A 17,319-nucleotide genomic window follows, 5' to 3' on the forward strand; every position below is an offset into this window, starting at 1 on the left:
TAAGCCAGCGCACATGGCTGGCTTCAAACCTGCGCGATCCTCCTGTCTCTGCCTCCCAAGCACGGGGATTACGAGAAAGATGGCGGCATCTGTGACTGCAGCAGCAACCACGGCCACAGCGGTGACGGCTGGCAGTGGCTGAACAGGACATGCATCCCCCTGAGAAATCCTGGACAACAGATTATGGTTTAATAGGTGATTGGGACAATACACAGAAACTTTTCCAGTCATGACTTCCTATCCGAAATGTAGGAGAGAGAGTGCACAATGACAGAATTAGAGGCAAGATGGCAGCGCGGCGCCGCTACTGCGAGAAAAGTGAGTTTTGGAGGGACATCCCAAAACAGATCAGAAAGCAGACTGCTCCTGCCATCGTGCACAGGAATACTTAACAACATACTCTAGGAGAGACCAAGAAGGCGGCAGCGGCGGCCAGTATTCAGGAGAGGCAGACAGATCCCACCAAATCCACCTCGAATTTTTGAAGAAATCTCTCCAAAAGTAGACTGAATCTGCCCCACATGCTCAGGAACTCTGAACAACATGCTATGTAAGAAAAAGTTTTGCAGAGACAAACCAAAATGGCAGTAGCGGCGGCGGCCAGTATTCGGGAGAGGCAGACAGATCCAATCCAATCCACCTTGAGTTTTGAGAATATCTCCCCAAAAGTAGGCTGCTCTTGCTGCACATGTGCGGGAATTCTAGACAACACAGTATGTAAGAAAAATGTCCAGGGCAAGTCAGAGGGAGCCCCACCCACATTGCTGGGCCGAGTCGCTGCACCGGGTGTCCCAAGAGACCTCAGCTCATGGATGCTGCGCTCCTCTGCACCGACCCCTGTGGGGTCAGGGTGTGCTTGGAGCAGCGGGGATTACAAGTGTGCGCCACCACGCCCGGCCCGAACCTTTTTCTTACATAGTATGTTGTCCAGAGTTCCCGAGCATGTGGGGCAGGTGCATTCTACTTTTGGGGAGATTTCCTCAAAAGTTCAGGGTCGATTAGAAAGAGTCTACCTGCCTCTCCCCGATACTGGCCATTGCCGCCGCCACCATCTTGGCCCTCCTCCCAAGCATTTTTCTTACATAGTATGTTGTCCAGAATTCCTGAGATGTGGGGCAGGAGCAGTCTTTTTTTGAGGAGATTTCTCTAACGGTTCAAGGCGGGTTGGATTGGTTTTATCTGCCTCTCCTGAATACTGGCCACCACTGCCTCTGCCATCTTGGCCCGTCTCTTCTTTCTTATATTTTAGTTAGGAAGTCATGTCTATAAATGTCTCTATATATTGTCCCAATCAGATATTAAATCAAAATCTGATGTCCAGAGTTTCTCAGAGGAATACCTGTCCTATTTGGCTGCTGCCAGCTATTGTTACTGCGGCCGCAGCCACGTCATCTCAAATTCCATCCCTTACTCTCATTTCTAATCCAGTCTTTCATCTGTTTTTACATTTTAATTAAGTGAGCCTTGTTATTACATTTTAACTTAATCTATTTTAATTCTACTTTATTTTCTATTTCTTTATGTACAGTTTTGTTGGTTTTTTTTTGTTTTCTCCTTAAGTCGTAGTGTGTACCTCAAATCCCAAACCTTTCTTCTTCCTCCCAGTTTCACGATTGTTTGCTCTTTCTTTGCCGAGTACTTCCTGAATCTCTCTTCTCTAAGTCTGACTTGGGCCCCATGTCATCACATCGTGGCCGTGAGCCTTGGTGCCGCTTCAGGGAAGCCCCGAGCTGGTTGAGCCGAGCGGGGTAGTTTGGCCTCGCTGCCTCCCTTCCCAGTCCCCTTTCCCTGTCTGGTTCTTCAAGTCATCATGGATCTGCTGCCCAGCAGCTATCGACAAGGAACTTTGCTGACCTTAGAGGGGAAGCCACCTGGCTTTGAAGCAGCCCAGTGCGTGAGGTAGATGAATCCGTGAAGATCTAGAGGAAGGCCTGTGGAATCACAGGAAGATATGGGGCGGCAGCCACACAGCAAGGAAGCAGAGCTGGAGCAGCGTCAGTGGCCAGGGGGCGATGGGGGCATGTGAGGAGGGCTGGCCCTCTAGCACTGACCGTGGAGGCTGCGATGGCTCTGGCTTGCTGGGCTGTGTCTGGTGGGACTCACTTTGGCCAGAATTGGCTTCAGCCAAATTCTTCTGTTCTTCCCGGAAGCCCCTCAGTAGGTCAGCACACATGGTTCCACTGTTTCTGGTTCCTATCTGACTTGCACTGCTGGGTCCCTTTTGTAAGATTCTCATGTCATCCAGGGACCTTGTCTTCTTTCCTTCTTCCCCCAGTCCACACACTGGTTGTGACTGGCAGGGTTGGCCCTGCCCCTTAGGGCTGGAGTCATGCTTTGGGGCCTAGAGAAAGAGTGAGGCAGGTGACAGAGGCAGGGGAAGGGGCAGGCCCCTCCGAGGTGCCCCTCACTGGACACTGAGATGTCCACTCCCAGATAGAACCAGTTCTGGAGTAGTTGTCACTGACCTTGTGGAATGAGGTGGGGAAGAACCACAAAGGGGCAGTGGTAATGAGACTGACTGGTTTCTGGTCTACTTCTCCTTGGAGACTTTCCCAAGAGATAAGAGTTAGAGTTAAGATAAAGGAGGACTTGGTTATCAGGTTGGTGCATCTGGTGTAGGTAAGTGCCTTAGGCTCCTATCCTTATCTGTGTTGCTAACACCTTGCTTTTGGGAATCTGGTCTTTGGTAAAGTACCTACTCATGGGAAAATCCTTGTAGACTGAGCCAGAGCGTCCTATAACAGCTCACAGGGCATGGCCTTCTAGGTTCACTTTGACAGCTCTCTGACTTGGGCACAGGTCGTCATTCTTCAAGGTCACTTGGTCATCTTTTACTTTTTATCTTCAGCAGTCAATGTAGTAGATTGTTTCATGACTCTGCATGTCTTGGATTTATTTATCTTTTCTGGAACTGGCAGATCCTTCCAGAGAAAGTTACAGAAACACTGGCTTTGTAAGGTAGGAGAGAGAACAGTTAATACATGGAAATATTTACTGAGTATGATTTTAATAATATGTACAAATATAAAACGAATTTCAGTAACATGCTTGATGTATGATGCTTTTAGAATCAATTCCTATGGGAAAAAACTCAGTAGCAATCCCACGTGTACATATGTATTGTTTTATGCTTTTCACAAAGTTTCTACATGTGTAAGCCCTGAGACAGTACTGGAAGAATGCTGCTGCCAGCCCTGTTTTACAGTTTCCTGAATAAAGGCGTAGGTCAGTGTGGTAGCCCTAGATTAGGACCACAGCGCTCTTGCTCCACTGCTCTTTCCTCTAGAGACTGCAGATTAAATACTTTTATGGCTGGGCTGTGGCAAATGCTTGTGTTCCAAGGACTTGGGAGGCTGAGACAGGAGGATTACAGGTCCGAGGTCAGCCTTAGCAATTTAATAAAACCCTCAGCAACTTAGTGAGAACCCATTTCAAAACAAAAAATAAAATAATAAAAATAAAAGGAGCTGGGGTTGTACTTAGAGGTAGAAGAATGCCTTTGGGTTCAATCCCCCGTACCAAAAAAGTCTTTATGATTTTGTAATAATAAAAGAAAAATAAAACAGTTGGGTGAACTTTCCACCATATTGCTTACATAAAATTGAACAAGATGCCTTTTATTCACAAGGCCTCTGAAAAAAAGTAAAAGAACAATACTAGTTGTTGGGGGTGACTTAGAAAGATTTGGATGGGCATCTCAGAAGAGACTTACATTTGAGCTAAATTCTGAAAGCCAAGAGGCAGGCCTAAGATCTGGGTGGAGTACACTGCAGGCTGAGGGGGACCTTGGAGACACACGTGACCCTGTGCCTCTGAAGAGCTGAGATAAGGTCCCTGTGGCTCCAGTGTGGAGGTAGGAGGGGAGGAAGACACACTGAGAACGTGGGCTGGGATTTGTGTGGTCCTCGTATGTGTCGTTTCCCTACTGTTCTACTGTTAAAGTGCCCTTTATTTTATAAAATGATGATGAGGTTAGATAGTAGAGTGCTTCTTAGACATCTTGCCCGGAGTGTGTGAGGGCCTTGCCACCCTCCACTTGTCTGTTAACTCTTACTGGTCTTATAACCTCGTGTCAGTCCCCACTCCTTTTTCATTTTTAATTTTTGGTGGTCCTGAGAATTGGCCCCAGGCCCTCATACATGTGAGGAGAGTGCTGTATGAACTGAACTGGACCCTAACCCTTTATTTGGTTTGATCTTGAGATGGGGTCTTGCTAAATTGCCTAGACTAGCCTGGAACTGGTGATCTTCCTGCCTGGGCCTCTCGAGTTTTTGAGATTTTAGGTATGTGCTATCATACCCAAACATCAAACAATTTTAGAGTTTTTTTGCTTTGTTTTTTTAGCCACCTGTAAAATATGGTAGTTTGAAAACAACCCTACGGTGCCCCAGCAGCTTCCCAATAAGAAGTCTTAGAAGTCTTTGTCAGGATAGAGGTTCGTGGGAAGCCTTGTATGCACGGCGGCGTGCTAAACTATTTCTCTTTCAAGAAACGTTGCGTTTAAATTCTCTGCATTCTCAAATCTTCCTTTTGTTCACTTACTTTCTTTTCCTCCTCTTTCTCTCATCTTAAGTCCATCACCGAATCATGTAGATTTCTCTTTGCCTTGGGAGTGGCCTTATTGTAGGCTTTCAGAACCTCTCTGTGTCTGACATTTAGAATACCCATCACCTCCGGATGACCAGGAAGGAGCCCAGTATGCAACACACTTAAGTCCAAATGCTCTTTTAAGTTAAAAGCTCCAAGTAAAGCACCTTAGCACCGGATTGTTGTGTTTTGGTACTGGGGATGGAACCCAGGGGCATTCTGCCTTTCAGGGGCTACACCCACATACACCACAGCGCCTTATTATTCCTGAGGTGGCCCTTGAACCTGCTACCTTCCTATGTCAGCTCCCAAGTACTGGGATTATAGGCATGCACTACCATGACCAGCTCACCCTGGGTGTTATTAAAAACTAAATTTAGAGGTAAATTTGTATCAAATGGGACACAAGTGTAGGCCAGAGCCACGACTGTATCTCTTTTGTGTCAGCTGAATCCAGTGTGTTCTACTCTGTAAGCAATCTTTTTGTGAACATGGGCAGTTAGGTGGCGCTTTAAAATGTTTTTCTTCCTGGAGAGTCCAGTCATAAAGTGCTTCTTCAGTGTGGTGTTTGAAGGACTCACACGTGTTCATGTCTTTTGTTCTTTTTCTAAAACTGACCCTGCAATCATCCGCTTGAATCCAAGGCTGTCTACCGGAGGCTAAAGACCTGCCGCGTTACAGCAGATGATTGTCATGCTGCCTTCATGATGCTGAGGCTACGCAAGCCTAATGCGTTGCTGGCCAAATGCACCATTTTTCATGCAACTTTGTAAAATAAGGAGGGCAGAGTTCTAAACAACAGTGGCTCCACGTGGCGGCTCTGAGGGGCCTGGGGAGTCACAGTGCCTGGCGGAGCCAGGAGACCACAGCAAAGGGTTCTAGCTGCACTTGGCCTTTGCTAGAGCCACCAGAGCCGTCACATCAGAGCCCGGACAGTATTTTATATGTAAATCTTTGCCCCGTAATGCATTCAGACGGCATTTACTAGAGAATACAAGTTGAGGCTTTAGTTTTACCTATGTTTTTTCGGAATATACTTTTTATATAACTTGGGAACGGTGATGTTGCTGAGGCCCAAACACTTCTCATTTACCAATACCCCCTCCCTGCAGCAACTGGGGATGGATGCAGGGACACTCTACCTCCGAGGTACACTCTCAGCCCTATTTTCTAATTTTTTATTTTGAAACAGGATCTCACCAAGTTGCAGAGGGCCTCACTAAGTAGCCTCGGCTGGCGACAAACCTGGAGTCCTCCTGTCTCAGCCTCCCAAGCACTGGATATTAGTAGAATATTAATTACAAGGATGTGCCACCATGCCTGGCTCATTTACTAATTTAAAAAAGTAAATTTTATGCCGGGCGTGGTGGCGCACGCTTGTAATCCCCGCGCTTGGGAGGCAGAGACAGAAGGATCATGCAGGTTCGAAGCCAGCCGCGCCGGCTTAGGAGACCCTGTTTCCAAATTTTAAAAAATATATAAAAGTAGGTCTGGGAGTGTAGCCCGGAGAAGGGTTTCCAGGAACCCCAGTACCACCAAAAAAAAAAAAAAAGTAAATTTTATGTTTCTTTATTCCATTTTTTATGAATTGTTTATAAGTAAAGTCATGGTATGTTTTATATCTTATTGTAAAGTAACTGACTTACTACTTACAACATTTTTTCTTTTTGTCATTTAGTTTGCCAGAGTTTGGATCCCTGATCCTGAGGAAGTCTGGAAGTCAGCAGAGCTGCTGAAAGATTATAAACCTGGAGATAAAGTCCTCCTGCTTCACCTCGAGGAGGGGAAGGTGTGAATTTCAGTTTCATTTGCTGTTGTTGCCTATGGTGAAGGGAGTTCAAAAGTAAAGTTTACTGTGACTTAACTTCATTAGGAAGTTAAATTTAAAAGTTAAATTAGAAGTTATTCTTTTTATTTACTAAATTGGTAAAAATGACAAACTCAGTTTTTATCCTATCAATAAATTATCAATGACATAAGTTGATGAAAATAATAGATAATTTAAAAATCCACTTTTTAAAAATTTTTTGCAGTGCTGGAGATAGAACCAGGAGCATTCTGCCTCCGAGCCCAACCCCAGCCGTATTTTTTATTCTTTATTTTGAGAGCTTGTTTGGAGGTTCTAGCAGGGGAGCGCAGCTACTCGTATACCCTTGACCGAAGACCGGTCCTGGTCCTCCTCTATTCGGGGAAGGTCGTCCTCTTCGACCAAGCGCGCAGCTTCGGGAGGGACGCACACGGAGCGGTGAGGGAGGAAGGGGACACCCGCCTAGCCAGCCAGATCAGCCGAATCAACCCTGGCGATCAATGGGGTGACAGATGTCGCAGCCAGATCGCCCTCACATCCATTATTCTTTATTTTGAAACAGGCTCTTACTGAGTCGCAAAGGGCCTCGCTAAGTAGCTGAGGCTGGCTTCGAACTTTCGATCCTCCTGTCTCAGCCTCCCAAAAGCTGGGATTATAAGTGTGCGTCACCACGCCCAGCTAAAATCCATTCTTTTTGCATATGAATTTGTTATGATTACCAGATTTAGATTCATATTGAATCCTCTCAAAGATATGCTGTTTAAAATATTCTACATTAACTAAGAAAACATTGCCTGTAGTAACAGTCTAATTAAGGTTTGGTATGTACTGCAACTAATTGCTTGAGGACTGCTTAACTAGAAGACTGTATTTGTGAAGCACTTTGCTAATCACCAGAAAACTTAAAACCAATCATGTCTCCACTGTGTTTATTTACTGTCTTCATCTCAGTTCCACTGCTCTTAGGCATGCCATTCTCTTTATTAAAAACCTTTGTGACATTAATTTCCTTGAAAGAACTTAGTCTATCCAGAGAAACTGGATATACATACATAAAAGTTAAATAATTAGTTGATCAGGAGCAGTGTAACACCTTGAGTCTAAAGATGTCAGTGAGTATATAATTAGCTGCCACGTGAGTGACCCTTCAAAGGAGTCACTTGTGTTGAGCGCTTACTGCTTGCGGGTACGCACTCGACTGCTTTGAGTTACAGCTGCATTGTGTGCTAGAGCTCACTGAATCCTCACGATGACACCATTATTAGTCCCATTTTACAGATGAGGAAACTGAGGTCCAAATTGTTTAAGTGACTTGCTCAGGGATATATAGCTATTAAAGAATGAAACTACGGTATGGAGCCAGGAAATTTGCCTCCAGGGTCTGTACTAATCACTGCTCTGCATTCTCTCAGGACAATAAAAAATATAGGGACCCAGTAGAGGAAAATATGATGGGCTGCCGTGTCGGGGAGAGCTTCTCTGAGTAGGAGGGGTTTTGACGGGTCCTACAGGAGGGGTGTGTGTGTTTTCCCGGGATCAAGCCGAGGGCCCCTTGGATGCTAGGCAAGTCCTCTACCGCGAAGCCACGGCACTGGTCTCCAGAGCGAGACAGAACTGAGTGTGCTTGTCACGTTGTCCCTGCTTTACAGGACAGGATCTCACTACGATGCGCAGTTGCCTTTGGATTCCGGGGCTCCTGCCTTTTCTGTAGCTGAGACTATAGGAATGTGTCACTCCCCTGGCGTAAGAGCTAGACTTTGACTGTCAAAAAGAAAGGGTGCGGTGGCGGGCCCTTGTAATCCCAGGACTTGGGAGGCTGAGACAGGAAGATTGCGCAGGTTTGAAGCCAGCCTCAGCTACTTAGTGAGGCTCTCAGCACCTTACTGAGGCCCTGTTTCCAAAAATAAATAAATAAATAAATAAATAAATAAATAAATAAATAAATAAAATAGTTCGTGGAGTGTAGCCTAAAGGAAGAAAGCCCTTGGGTCCCATCCCCAGTACCACAAAAAAGAAGAAGAAGAAGAAGGAGAAGGAGAAGGAGAAGGAGAAGGAGAAGGAGAAGGAGAAGGAGAAGGAGAAGGAGAAGAGAAAAGGGTAGACCCTATGCAGTTGGAATGTATTGTAGAGATTGTAAACCCAAGTTGTCTGTAGCAGAGACTTAAAAAAGCAAGCGCTCTGGTTCAACAAGTCTCTATTAAGGTACCTGCCACTCTATGCTGTCCTAAGCCAAAGGTATGATCTTTTTTTTTTTTTTTGGTGGTACTGGGGTTGGAACCCAGAGGCTTTCTACCTCCGGGCTATACTCCCAGACCTGTTTTATATTTTATTTGGAAACAGGGTCTCAATACGTTGCTGAGATCCTCACTAAGTAGCTGAGGCTGGCTTTGATCCTCCTATCTCAGCCTCCCAAGTGCGGGGATTACAAGCGTGCACCACCATGCCCGGCTGGCATGATCTTTGACATCATGTCAGTAGAAGGATGGCCACACAGCAAAACAATGTGAGATAGAAGTAGAAGAGCCTCAGAGAAACGAGTGGTCAGCGGGCTGGTGAGGGTGCAGACTCGATGGACTCTCTGAAGAATGAGTGGGCGCGGGCAGCGCCTTCCAGCGCTCTGGGAAAGCATCTCAGCAGCGACTGTTCACCTCCTCAAAGAAGGCGCCGCGCTAGCTGCTTTGGGTTATATATGTATTTTCATTACTGGGAATTAAACTCAGGGACAGCCCTAGGGGTGTTGAGCTGCATCCCTAGCTCTTTATTTTCCATTTTAGACAGGGCTCACTAAGTTGCTGAGGCTGGCATCAAACTCGTGATCCTCCTGCGTCGTCTCCTGAGTAGCTGGTTTTACAGGGATGTGCCACCATGCCCAGCTCTATATATGTTTATATATGTATGTATGGACAGATAGATACCAGTCTATCTTCTCCCTCTGTTTATTCTTTTTCTTTTCAGTTTTCATTATCTATATTATTTGCTATATATGTGAAGTTATGTCAGAGTTGATAATCCATGACCCTATAAGAAACAAATTTACCAGAGCACAGTCACTTAGTTTAATTTTATTAGTCCTCAATTATAAAAATCCAGAAAAAGCCGGGTGTGGTGGTGCACACTTGTAATCCTAGTACTTGGGAAGCTGAGACAGGAGGATCGCAGGTTCTCAGAAACTTGGTGAGACTCTCTGCAACTTAGCAAGACCCTGTTTCTTTTTTCTTTTTCTTTTCTTTTTTAATTTGGAACTATTTTTTATTTAACATTTTTCTGTTCTTTTCTCTGTAGAAGGCGAGAGGGTTGGTGGTGATGAGGACGGTAGCAAAGCTGGATGTTTCTGCAGAATAGTTTAGCACACCCTGTTTCAAAGTAAAAGGACAAAATCAGGATCAGGGTGTAGCTCAGAGGTAGAATGCCCCTGGGTTCCATCCCCAGCAACTAACACACACACACACACACACACACACACACACACACACACACACCACACTCCAGAAAATAGAGTAATATGGGCATTTAATAAAAGCAAGTTTTAGGACAGAAGAGAGTAAAAATTACGAAATCTCATCAACTACCCAAGAATCGTTCCCTTTTACAACTTGTGTTCCCTTAGGATGTCCTAGAATAAAGTAGAGAAAACAAGGCCTCTGCACTAGGAAAGGAGTACATTTATTTAAAAATACCCAGTGATGCCCGAGAAGCAGGCTATATACATGTGAAGCCTAATTCCAAGAAGAAATTTTTCATAAAAAATGTTGTAAGCCAGGCGTGGTGACGCACGCTTGTAATCCCAGTACTTGGGAGCCTGAGACAGGAGGATCGCAGATCGCAGTTAGGGGACAGCTACTTAGTGAGCCCTTCTGCAATTTAGTGAAACCCTGTTTCAAAATAAAGAATAAAAAATAGGGCTGGAGAATAGCTTGGAGGTAGAATGCTCCTGGGCTCCATTCCCAGGACCACCAGAAAAAAAAAAAAAAAATGTAGCCGAGCATGGTGGTGCACGCTTGTAATCCCAGTACTTGGGAGGCTGAGACAGGAGGATCGCACAGGTTCGAAGCCAGCCTCAGCTACTTAGTGAGGCTCTCAGCAACCTAGTGAGACCCTGTTTCCAAGTAAAATATTTAAAAAAATGGGTCTGGGAGTATAGCCCGGAGGTAGAAGCCTCTGGGCTCCACCCCTAGTACCACCAAAAAAAAAAAAAATGTTGTAGATGACCCCTTCAACTTCCTCAGTATTAGTGTTTTCTCTGATATCTAGTGGCAGATTCTTCCCACATAGACCACATAAAAGCCCTGTCCTGTAATGAAGGCTGAGTTACGGTTGCCCTTCTGCCTCCTTGTAATCATGTGACATACCAACCATGAACTACATTCCACTTAAGCCCTGAAGGTTCCAGACACTCCTTAATGTGCCGCGTCCCTGGGGCTCACCACTCTGATTTAGCACTGTGTTTTCATGCTCCTGGAGAGTGCACACTGCATGTGAGCAGAAGAATGGGGGGGGACTATAACACGGGTACAGGGTTGCAAACGGGCTAACCCATGTTCTGTGAATGAGCATATATGTCACAGTGAATCTACTCTCATGTGTAACTACAATGCACCAGTAAATAATTAAAAGTGAAGCACTCACCTGGGGGCCGCGGGGAGAGAGGCAGTTGTGTATTGCCAAGGCCAGATCCAGGCCCACTCAGCACGGCAGAGGGCGCGTACGCTGGTAAGCAGGCAGCGGGGTGCCAGGGACACAGCGGAAACTTCTCTTTTATCATACGCCCTTCACATCTTCAGTAGTAACAGACTAGCTTGTTCCCTCCATAAGAAGTTTCATTTTCTCCATTTCCCTTGTCCTCTGCTACTTGTGCTTAATATGTAGTTGAATGACAATTTCCTTTGTTGGCTTTGTTTTTTTTTAGAATTTTTTGTTTAGGTACTGGGGGTGGAACTCAGGGGCATTCTACCTCCAAGCTATACCCCCAGCCCTATTTCTTATTCTTTATTTTGAAACAGGGTCTCACTGAGTTGCAAAGGGCCTCACTAAGTAGCTGAGGCTGGCTGTGAACTGAGATTGTCCTGTCGCAGCCTCCCGAATGCTGGAATGATAAGCGTGCGCCACCATGCCTGGCTCATATTCCTAAGATTTTTAAAGGTATCATACTTAATGTTTAGAACTATGCACCTCATTAAAATCTAATGGAAGCCGGACGTGGTGGCACACACTCATAATCCCAGCATTTGTGAGGCCAAGACCAAAGGATCATGGTTCGTTGACAGCCTCAGCTACTTAGTGAGGCCTTCCGCAACTTAGTGAGACCCTGTTTCAAAATAAAGAATAAAAGATAGGGCAGGGGGTATAGCTTGGAGGTCAACTGCCTCTAGGTTCCATCTCCAAACCCGCAAAAAAAAAAAAAAAAAAAAAAAATCTAATGGAAACTATGAACTGTCTTTCCCTCCAAAAAAGCTTATATATGTGTACATATAAACACAAAGTGTTGGGCACGATTTCAGGGGGCGTTTGGGTTTCTCAGAGCTTGAGAATCCCTAAGGACTGTGCTAGGCATTGCTAGGCATGGGTACCACATGCAGGTCATTGGTGATTTTTATCACAGCCTCACAAGCTATTTCTGTTAAGCCATTTTATAGATAATGGATTTAGGTTAGCTAGCACACAAAGCTACACTAAAAAATAAATTCTAAGCCGGGCATGGTGGCTCACGCTTGTAATCCCAGCATCTAGGAGGCTGAGACAGGAGGATTGTGTTTCAAGGACAGCCTCAGCTACTTAGTGTGAGGCCCTTTGCAACTCGGTGAGGCCCTGTTTCAAAATAAAGAATCAAAAATAGAGCTGGGGGTGTAGTTGGAGGTAGACTGTCCTGCGATCCATCCCCAGTATCACACACACACAAAGTAGATTCTAGTATTAACGCTTTGAACGCAGGTGAGTGTGGCCCTAGGGCTAAGCTTTTCGCCCCTTTTCTATTGCCTGGCACTTCTCATAGGTAAAATTGGGGGAAAGCGAGCTCAGTTAATGATTAAAAAATTCTAGGTAAAAAAGACCTAGGCTCTCACTTCACCAACTATATTAATAAAAGTAGTTGATACAGTATATCTAATGAAAAAGGAGGCTCTCCTTGTTTGCCATTCCTCCAGTTTCTGTGATACTGAAAAATGTCAGGAAACATTTCCTAGCCGCGTAGCTAATCACTGATTACTATGGGGAATAAGCACCGTGCACGGCCTATTCCACGTTTATTGCCATGGTCGGCCCAGATGTTGCGTCCTGTGTTTTCAGGATTTGGAATACCGGCTAGATCCAAAGACCAAGGAGCTGCCGCACCTGCGAAACCCCGACATCCTCGTGGGTGAGAATGACCTCACAGCCCTCAGCTACCTTCACGAGCCGGCCGTGCTGCACAACCTCAGGGTCCGCTTCATCGACTCCAAGCTGATCTACACGTACTGCGGTGAGTGTGCTGCCGCGGGCCTGGGGGCACGTCCTCGGGGCCCACTGGCAAGGCTGTGGAGGGGCAGCAGGCCAGACATCACTTCAGATTAGCAAAATAATTACCAGTGTTTTATTAGCTAAGTTATGTTTCATGCCAAGTAAAGTCATTTGTGAATGGTCATAATTTTGCCCAAAATGAAAAGAACTGGGCCTGTCTTTAGGATTACCCCCCCCACAGGAGTCATATGTCAGGATTAATGCTAAATTAACGTTATTTTCATCTCTTAAAAAATCACTTACATGGAAAACTTGGCGTGGTGGCGCACACTTGTAATCCCAGCATTTGGGAGGCTGAGACTGGAGGATCACGGTTCGCGGACAGGCTCAGCTACTTAGTGAGGCCCTCTGCAACTCAGGGAGACTGGTTTCAAAATAAAGAATAAAAAATAGGGCAGGGGGTGTAGCTCAGTCAATTGCCCCTGGGTTCCATCCCCAGACCCGCGCAAAAAAAAAAAAAAAAAAAAAGCCACTCACATGAAGAGTAGGTGTCCAGAGGCTGACGTCGGGTAGGTAGAGAGCGTTGGTGTTCTGTGTCTCACTGGGAAAGCAGGACCGATGTGACTCACAATAAACCCTGCCCTGCATGCGGCATGCAGCCTGCGCGTTTGTGTTCCTCTCCTCCAGCCATCTGCTTTGCTCGCCCTTTCTTTCTTTCTTTCTTTCTTTCTTTCTTTCTTTCTTTCTTTCTTTCTTTCTTTCTTTCTTTTGTCTCACTGAGTTGCAAAGGGCCTCATTGAATAGCTGAGGCTGGCTGTAAACCATGATCCTCTTGTCTCAGCCTCTCAAATGCTGGGATGACAAGTGTGTGCCACCATGCCTGGCTCTGCCATCTTCTTTCTTCCTTCCTTCCTCCCTTTCTTTCTTTCCTTTTTTCTTTCTTTCTCCTCCACTTTTCTCCATCTTCTCTGGCTCCTTTTCTCCACTGAAGTTTCCTCTTTATTTTACAATCTCTCCCCTCTGAGCTCAGGTCTGGGTCCCTTCATTCCCGTCTGCCTTCATTTGCTCCCTGGGCCCAACTCCACACTTCTCATTTTCATATCACTGGAGAAGCTGTTTGTTTTCCTTAAAAGAATCTCCACCCTTTATATCCTTGATGTTAACCTTTCTTTCCCCCATTACTGGATCACTTCTTTCTCTCAGTGTTCATTTTCCCTCAGTTTCCTCTTTTGCACTTGAGTTACCTTCTGTGAAAGAGCTCCCTGTCTCGGTCACACCCCCACCTTCCCTGCCCAGCCGGCCTCCCTCCTGGCTTTGCTTTTCCATTTTCTTTACTATTGTCTAACCTGTAGAAAGATGCATATGTTTTTTTCTTACTTAATTGTCTGAATTTCCCACTATGAAAGGAAGGGTTTGTCTTCTCTGTTTTCAGTTGTAAACCCGACACTTAGGAAAGACTTGCCATACACTTGGAGCTAGAAAATATTTGTTAAGCAAAAGACTTTATTTAAGTAATGTATTCCTACTGTAAAATATTAAGGAAATACAGAATAGCAAAAAAAAAAAAAAAAAAAGGAAAAGCAACTTTTTGTAATTCACCACTGAAAAGTAACCAGTATTCTGTTGACTTATATCTTTTCTGTGTGTATCTCTGAAAGTCCATAGCAGACATGAACCTGGAGTCGGGCTGTAGATAGTTTTGTATCATGTTTTTCTAGAGCATTTAGTGTTCTTTAGAAACATGTGATTCGTGGAAAAATAATAGTTTGTCATGTTGATACATCAAAATTCAGCTACTCTCTTTTTATCATGTATTTTATTTTCATTTCCACTATTACGAATAATATTATATGTGTTTAAAAAATCTTTGCATGAATCTCTGATGATTTTATTTAGATAAATAATCTAGAAGTGAGATTTTTGAATTAAATATTACAAAAATATTTACAGTTCTTTTTTTAAGGTATTAAGGATTAGACCCAGGGGCATTCTACCTCTGAGTTACACCCCCAGCCGTATTTTTTTTTAATTTGTTTTTATTGGTGCACTGTAATCATACATCACATTGGAATACAAGACTTGAAAGGATATACAAGCACACATCATCCAATTAGCCCTCATCCAGCCCCCATCCCATTCCCTCCCCCTCCCTCGATCCCATGCTTGTTTGATACATTTGTTTATGTACCTCCTGCATTTTAAAGAGGCTCCATCCTCCCCTATTCCATACCCTCTGATTGGTCACCTTAATTGCTTCACTGTAGGGCCCTTTCTATAGCTCGACCACTTCCTGTTGCCCCTTTCCTCTTAGTTATTGCTGATTAGGGGAAGCATCTGGTTTTAATTTTCTGCGATATTTTTCTGTGCATGCTGCGTTGAAAATACCGATCCCACTCTTGACGGCCCCAGTTGTAGCCTGGCTACCTGGTGGACTGATCCAGACCTCGCTGGCTCAAGCAGAGGCCTTGTCTCATGGGATGCCCGGATTCTGGTCTCGCTGGCCCCGACACTGGCCTAACCCCTCAGCTGGCTCCGATCCTGGCCTCAGAGGCCCCAGCACCGGCCTTCCTCCTGGCAGGCTCTGATGCTAGCCGATGGCCCCGGCATCGGCCTAACCCCTCAGCAGGCTCCGATCCAGGCCTCGGAGGCCTCAGTAGCGGCCTTACCTCATGGAAGGCTCCGATGCCGGCCACTGGTCCCGGCACAGGACTAACCCCTCGGCAGGCTCCGATCCCGGCCTCGGAGGCCTCAATAACGGCCTTGCCTCACAGAAGGCTCCGATGCCGGCCGCTGGTCCCGGCACAGGACTAACCCCTCGGCAGGCTCCGATCCCGGCCTCGGAGGCCCCAGCACCGGCCTTGTCTCACGGCAGGCTCCGATGCCGGCCTCGCTAGCTCCAGCACCGGCCTAACCCCTCGGCAGGCTCCGATCCTGGCCTCGGAGGCCTCAATAGCGGCCTTGCCTCACGGAAGGCTTCGATGCCAGCTGCCCAGCCGTATTTTTTAAATCTTTTATTTTGAAGCAGGATCTCACTGAGTTGCCGAGGGCCTCATTAAGTAACTGAGGCTGAGCACAAACTTGTAATCCTCCTGTCTCAGCCTTCCAAGTACTGGGATTACAAGTGTGTGCCACCATGCATAGCATATTTGCAGTTTTTAAGACATTGTCATTTAAAAAATTTTTTTCCAGTGCTGCAGATTGAACGCTGAACCTTATTTATTTATTTATTATTTATTGTGGGTCTGGGGATGGAACCCAGAGGCATTTGACCTCCGAGCAACACCCCCTGCCCTATTTTTTATTCTTTATTTTGAAACAGGGTCTCACTGAGTTGCAAAGGGCCTCACTAAGTAGCTGAGGCTGTCCTTGAACCACGATCCTCCGGTCTCAGCCTCCCAAATGCTGGGATTACAAGTGTGCGCCACCACGCCCGGCTTATTTTTTGTGGCTCTGGGGATTGAACCCATGGGTATTCTACCTCCCAGCTACATCCTTAGCACGATTTTTATTCTTTATTTTGAAATAGGGTCTCACTAAGTTGTGGAGGGCCTCACTAAGTAGCTGAGGCTGGCTGAGAACCTGCAATCCTCCTGTCTCAGCCTCCCAGGTCCAGAATTACAAGTGTGTGCCATATGCCCAGCAAACTCAGGACTTTATACATGCTGGGCAAGTGTTCTACCTCTGAGCTAGAGTCCCAGCCCAATCCCATTATTTTTAACAATCCAGTTCAATTTTTATTTTTATTTATTTATTTATTTATTTATTTATTTATTTATTTTTGTGGGTCTGGGGATGGAACCCAGGGGCAGTCTACCTCCGAGCTACACCCCCTGCCCTATTTTTTATTCTTTATTTTGAAACAAGGTCTCACTGAGTTGCAGAGGGCTTCACTAGGTAGCTGAGGCTGTCCGCGAACTGCGATCCTCCAGTCTCAGCCTCCCAAATGCTGGGATTACAAGCGTGCGCCACCATGCCCAGCTCCAGTTCAATTTTTAAATAGTATTTTAGTTAGAATTTTATAGAATTATTCAGAGAAACAGTGTCTTTGGTATATTTGCATCCTTAAGAATTTATTAGTTGAATCAAACTAAAAGGAAATGAGGTTTTGTGTCACCCGTCCTCCTTTACCGAGTTGATATGCCTGTTAGGTGTCATTTCTCTCCTGTTCTCTTGCCTCAGGTATCGTGCTGGTAGCTATAAATCCCTATGAACAGCTGCCTATTTATGGAGAAGATATTATCAATGCATACAGTGGTCAGAACATGGGGGACATGGATCCACATATCTTTGCAGTAGCCGAAGAAGCTTACAAGCAAATGGCCAGGTTGGTGGAAGCCTTCACTGTTATTTCTTGGCTCTTAGTAGGTGATCATTGCTTCTTTGCTGAGTCACAGCTCTTTTAAAGTGAATGGCAACCCGTGGATTGTTATTAAATAAGCAGTATTAACAGCTTGTCTCAGATGGCCTGAATTATTATTAAATATTAAAATAGC

At 45.4% G+C, this 17,319-nt stretch overlaps 1 protein-coding gene across 1 annotated transcript in view; it reads left to right on the plus strand.

The window, feature by feature from the left end:
* Positions 1–17,319, plus strand: part of MYO5A (myosin VA) — a gene marked incomplete at both ends in the record, with an annotated part of 127,810 nt that overhangs the window by 1,057 nt on the left and 109,434 nt on the right. Inside the window, 3 exons of the mRNA XM_080707005.1 lie at positions 6,266–6,376; positions 12,677–12,848; positions 17,006–17,150. Of these exons, the coding sequence (XP_080563131.1) occupies positions 6,266–6,376; positions 12,677–12,848; positions 17,006–17,150 (428 nt within the window). The remainder of the gene's footprint in view (positions 1–6,265; positions 6,377–12,676; positions 12,849–17,005; positions 17,151–17,319) is intronic.

The sequence above is a fragment of the Muscardinus avellanarius genome (genome assembly GCF_963383645.1).
Source record: "Muscardinus avellanarius genome assembly, chromosome: 12".
NCBI classification, from domain to species: Eukaryota; Metazoa; Chordata; class Mammalia; order Rodentia; family Gliridae; genus Muscardinus; species Muscardinus avellanarius.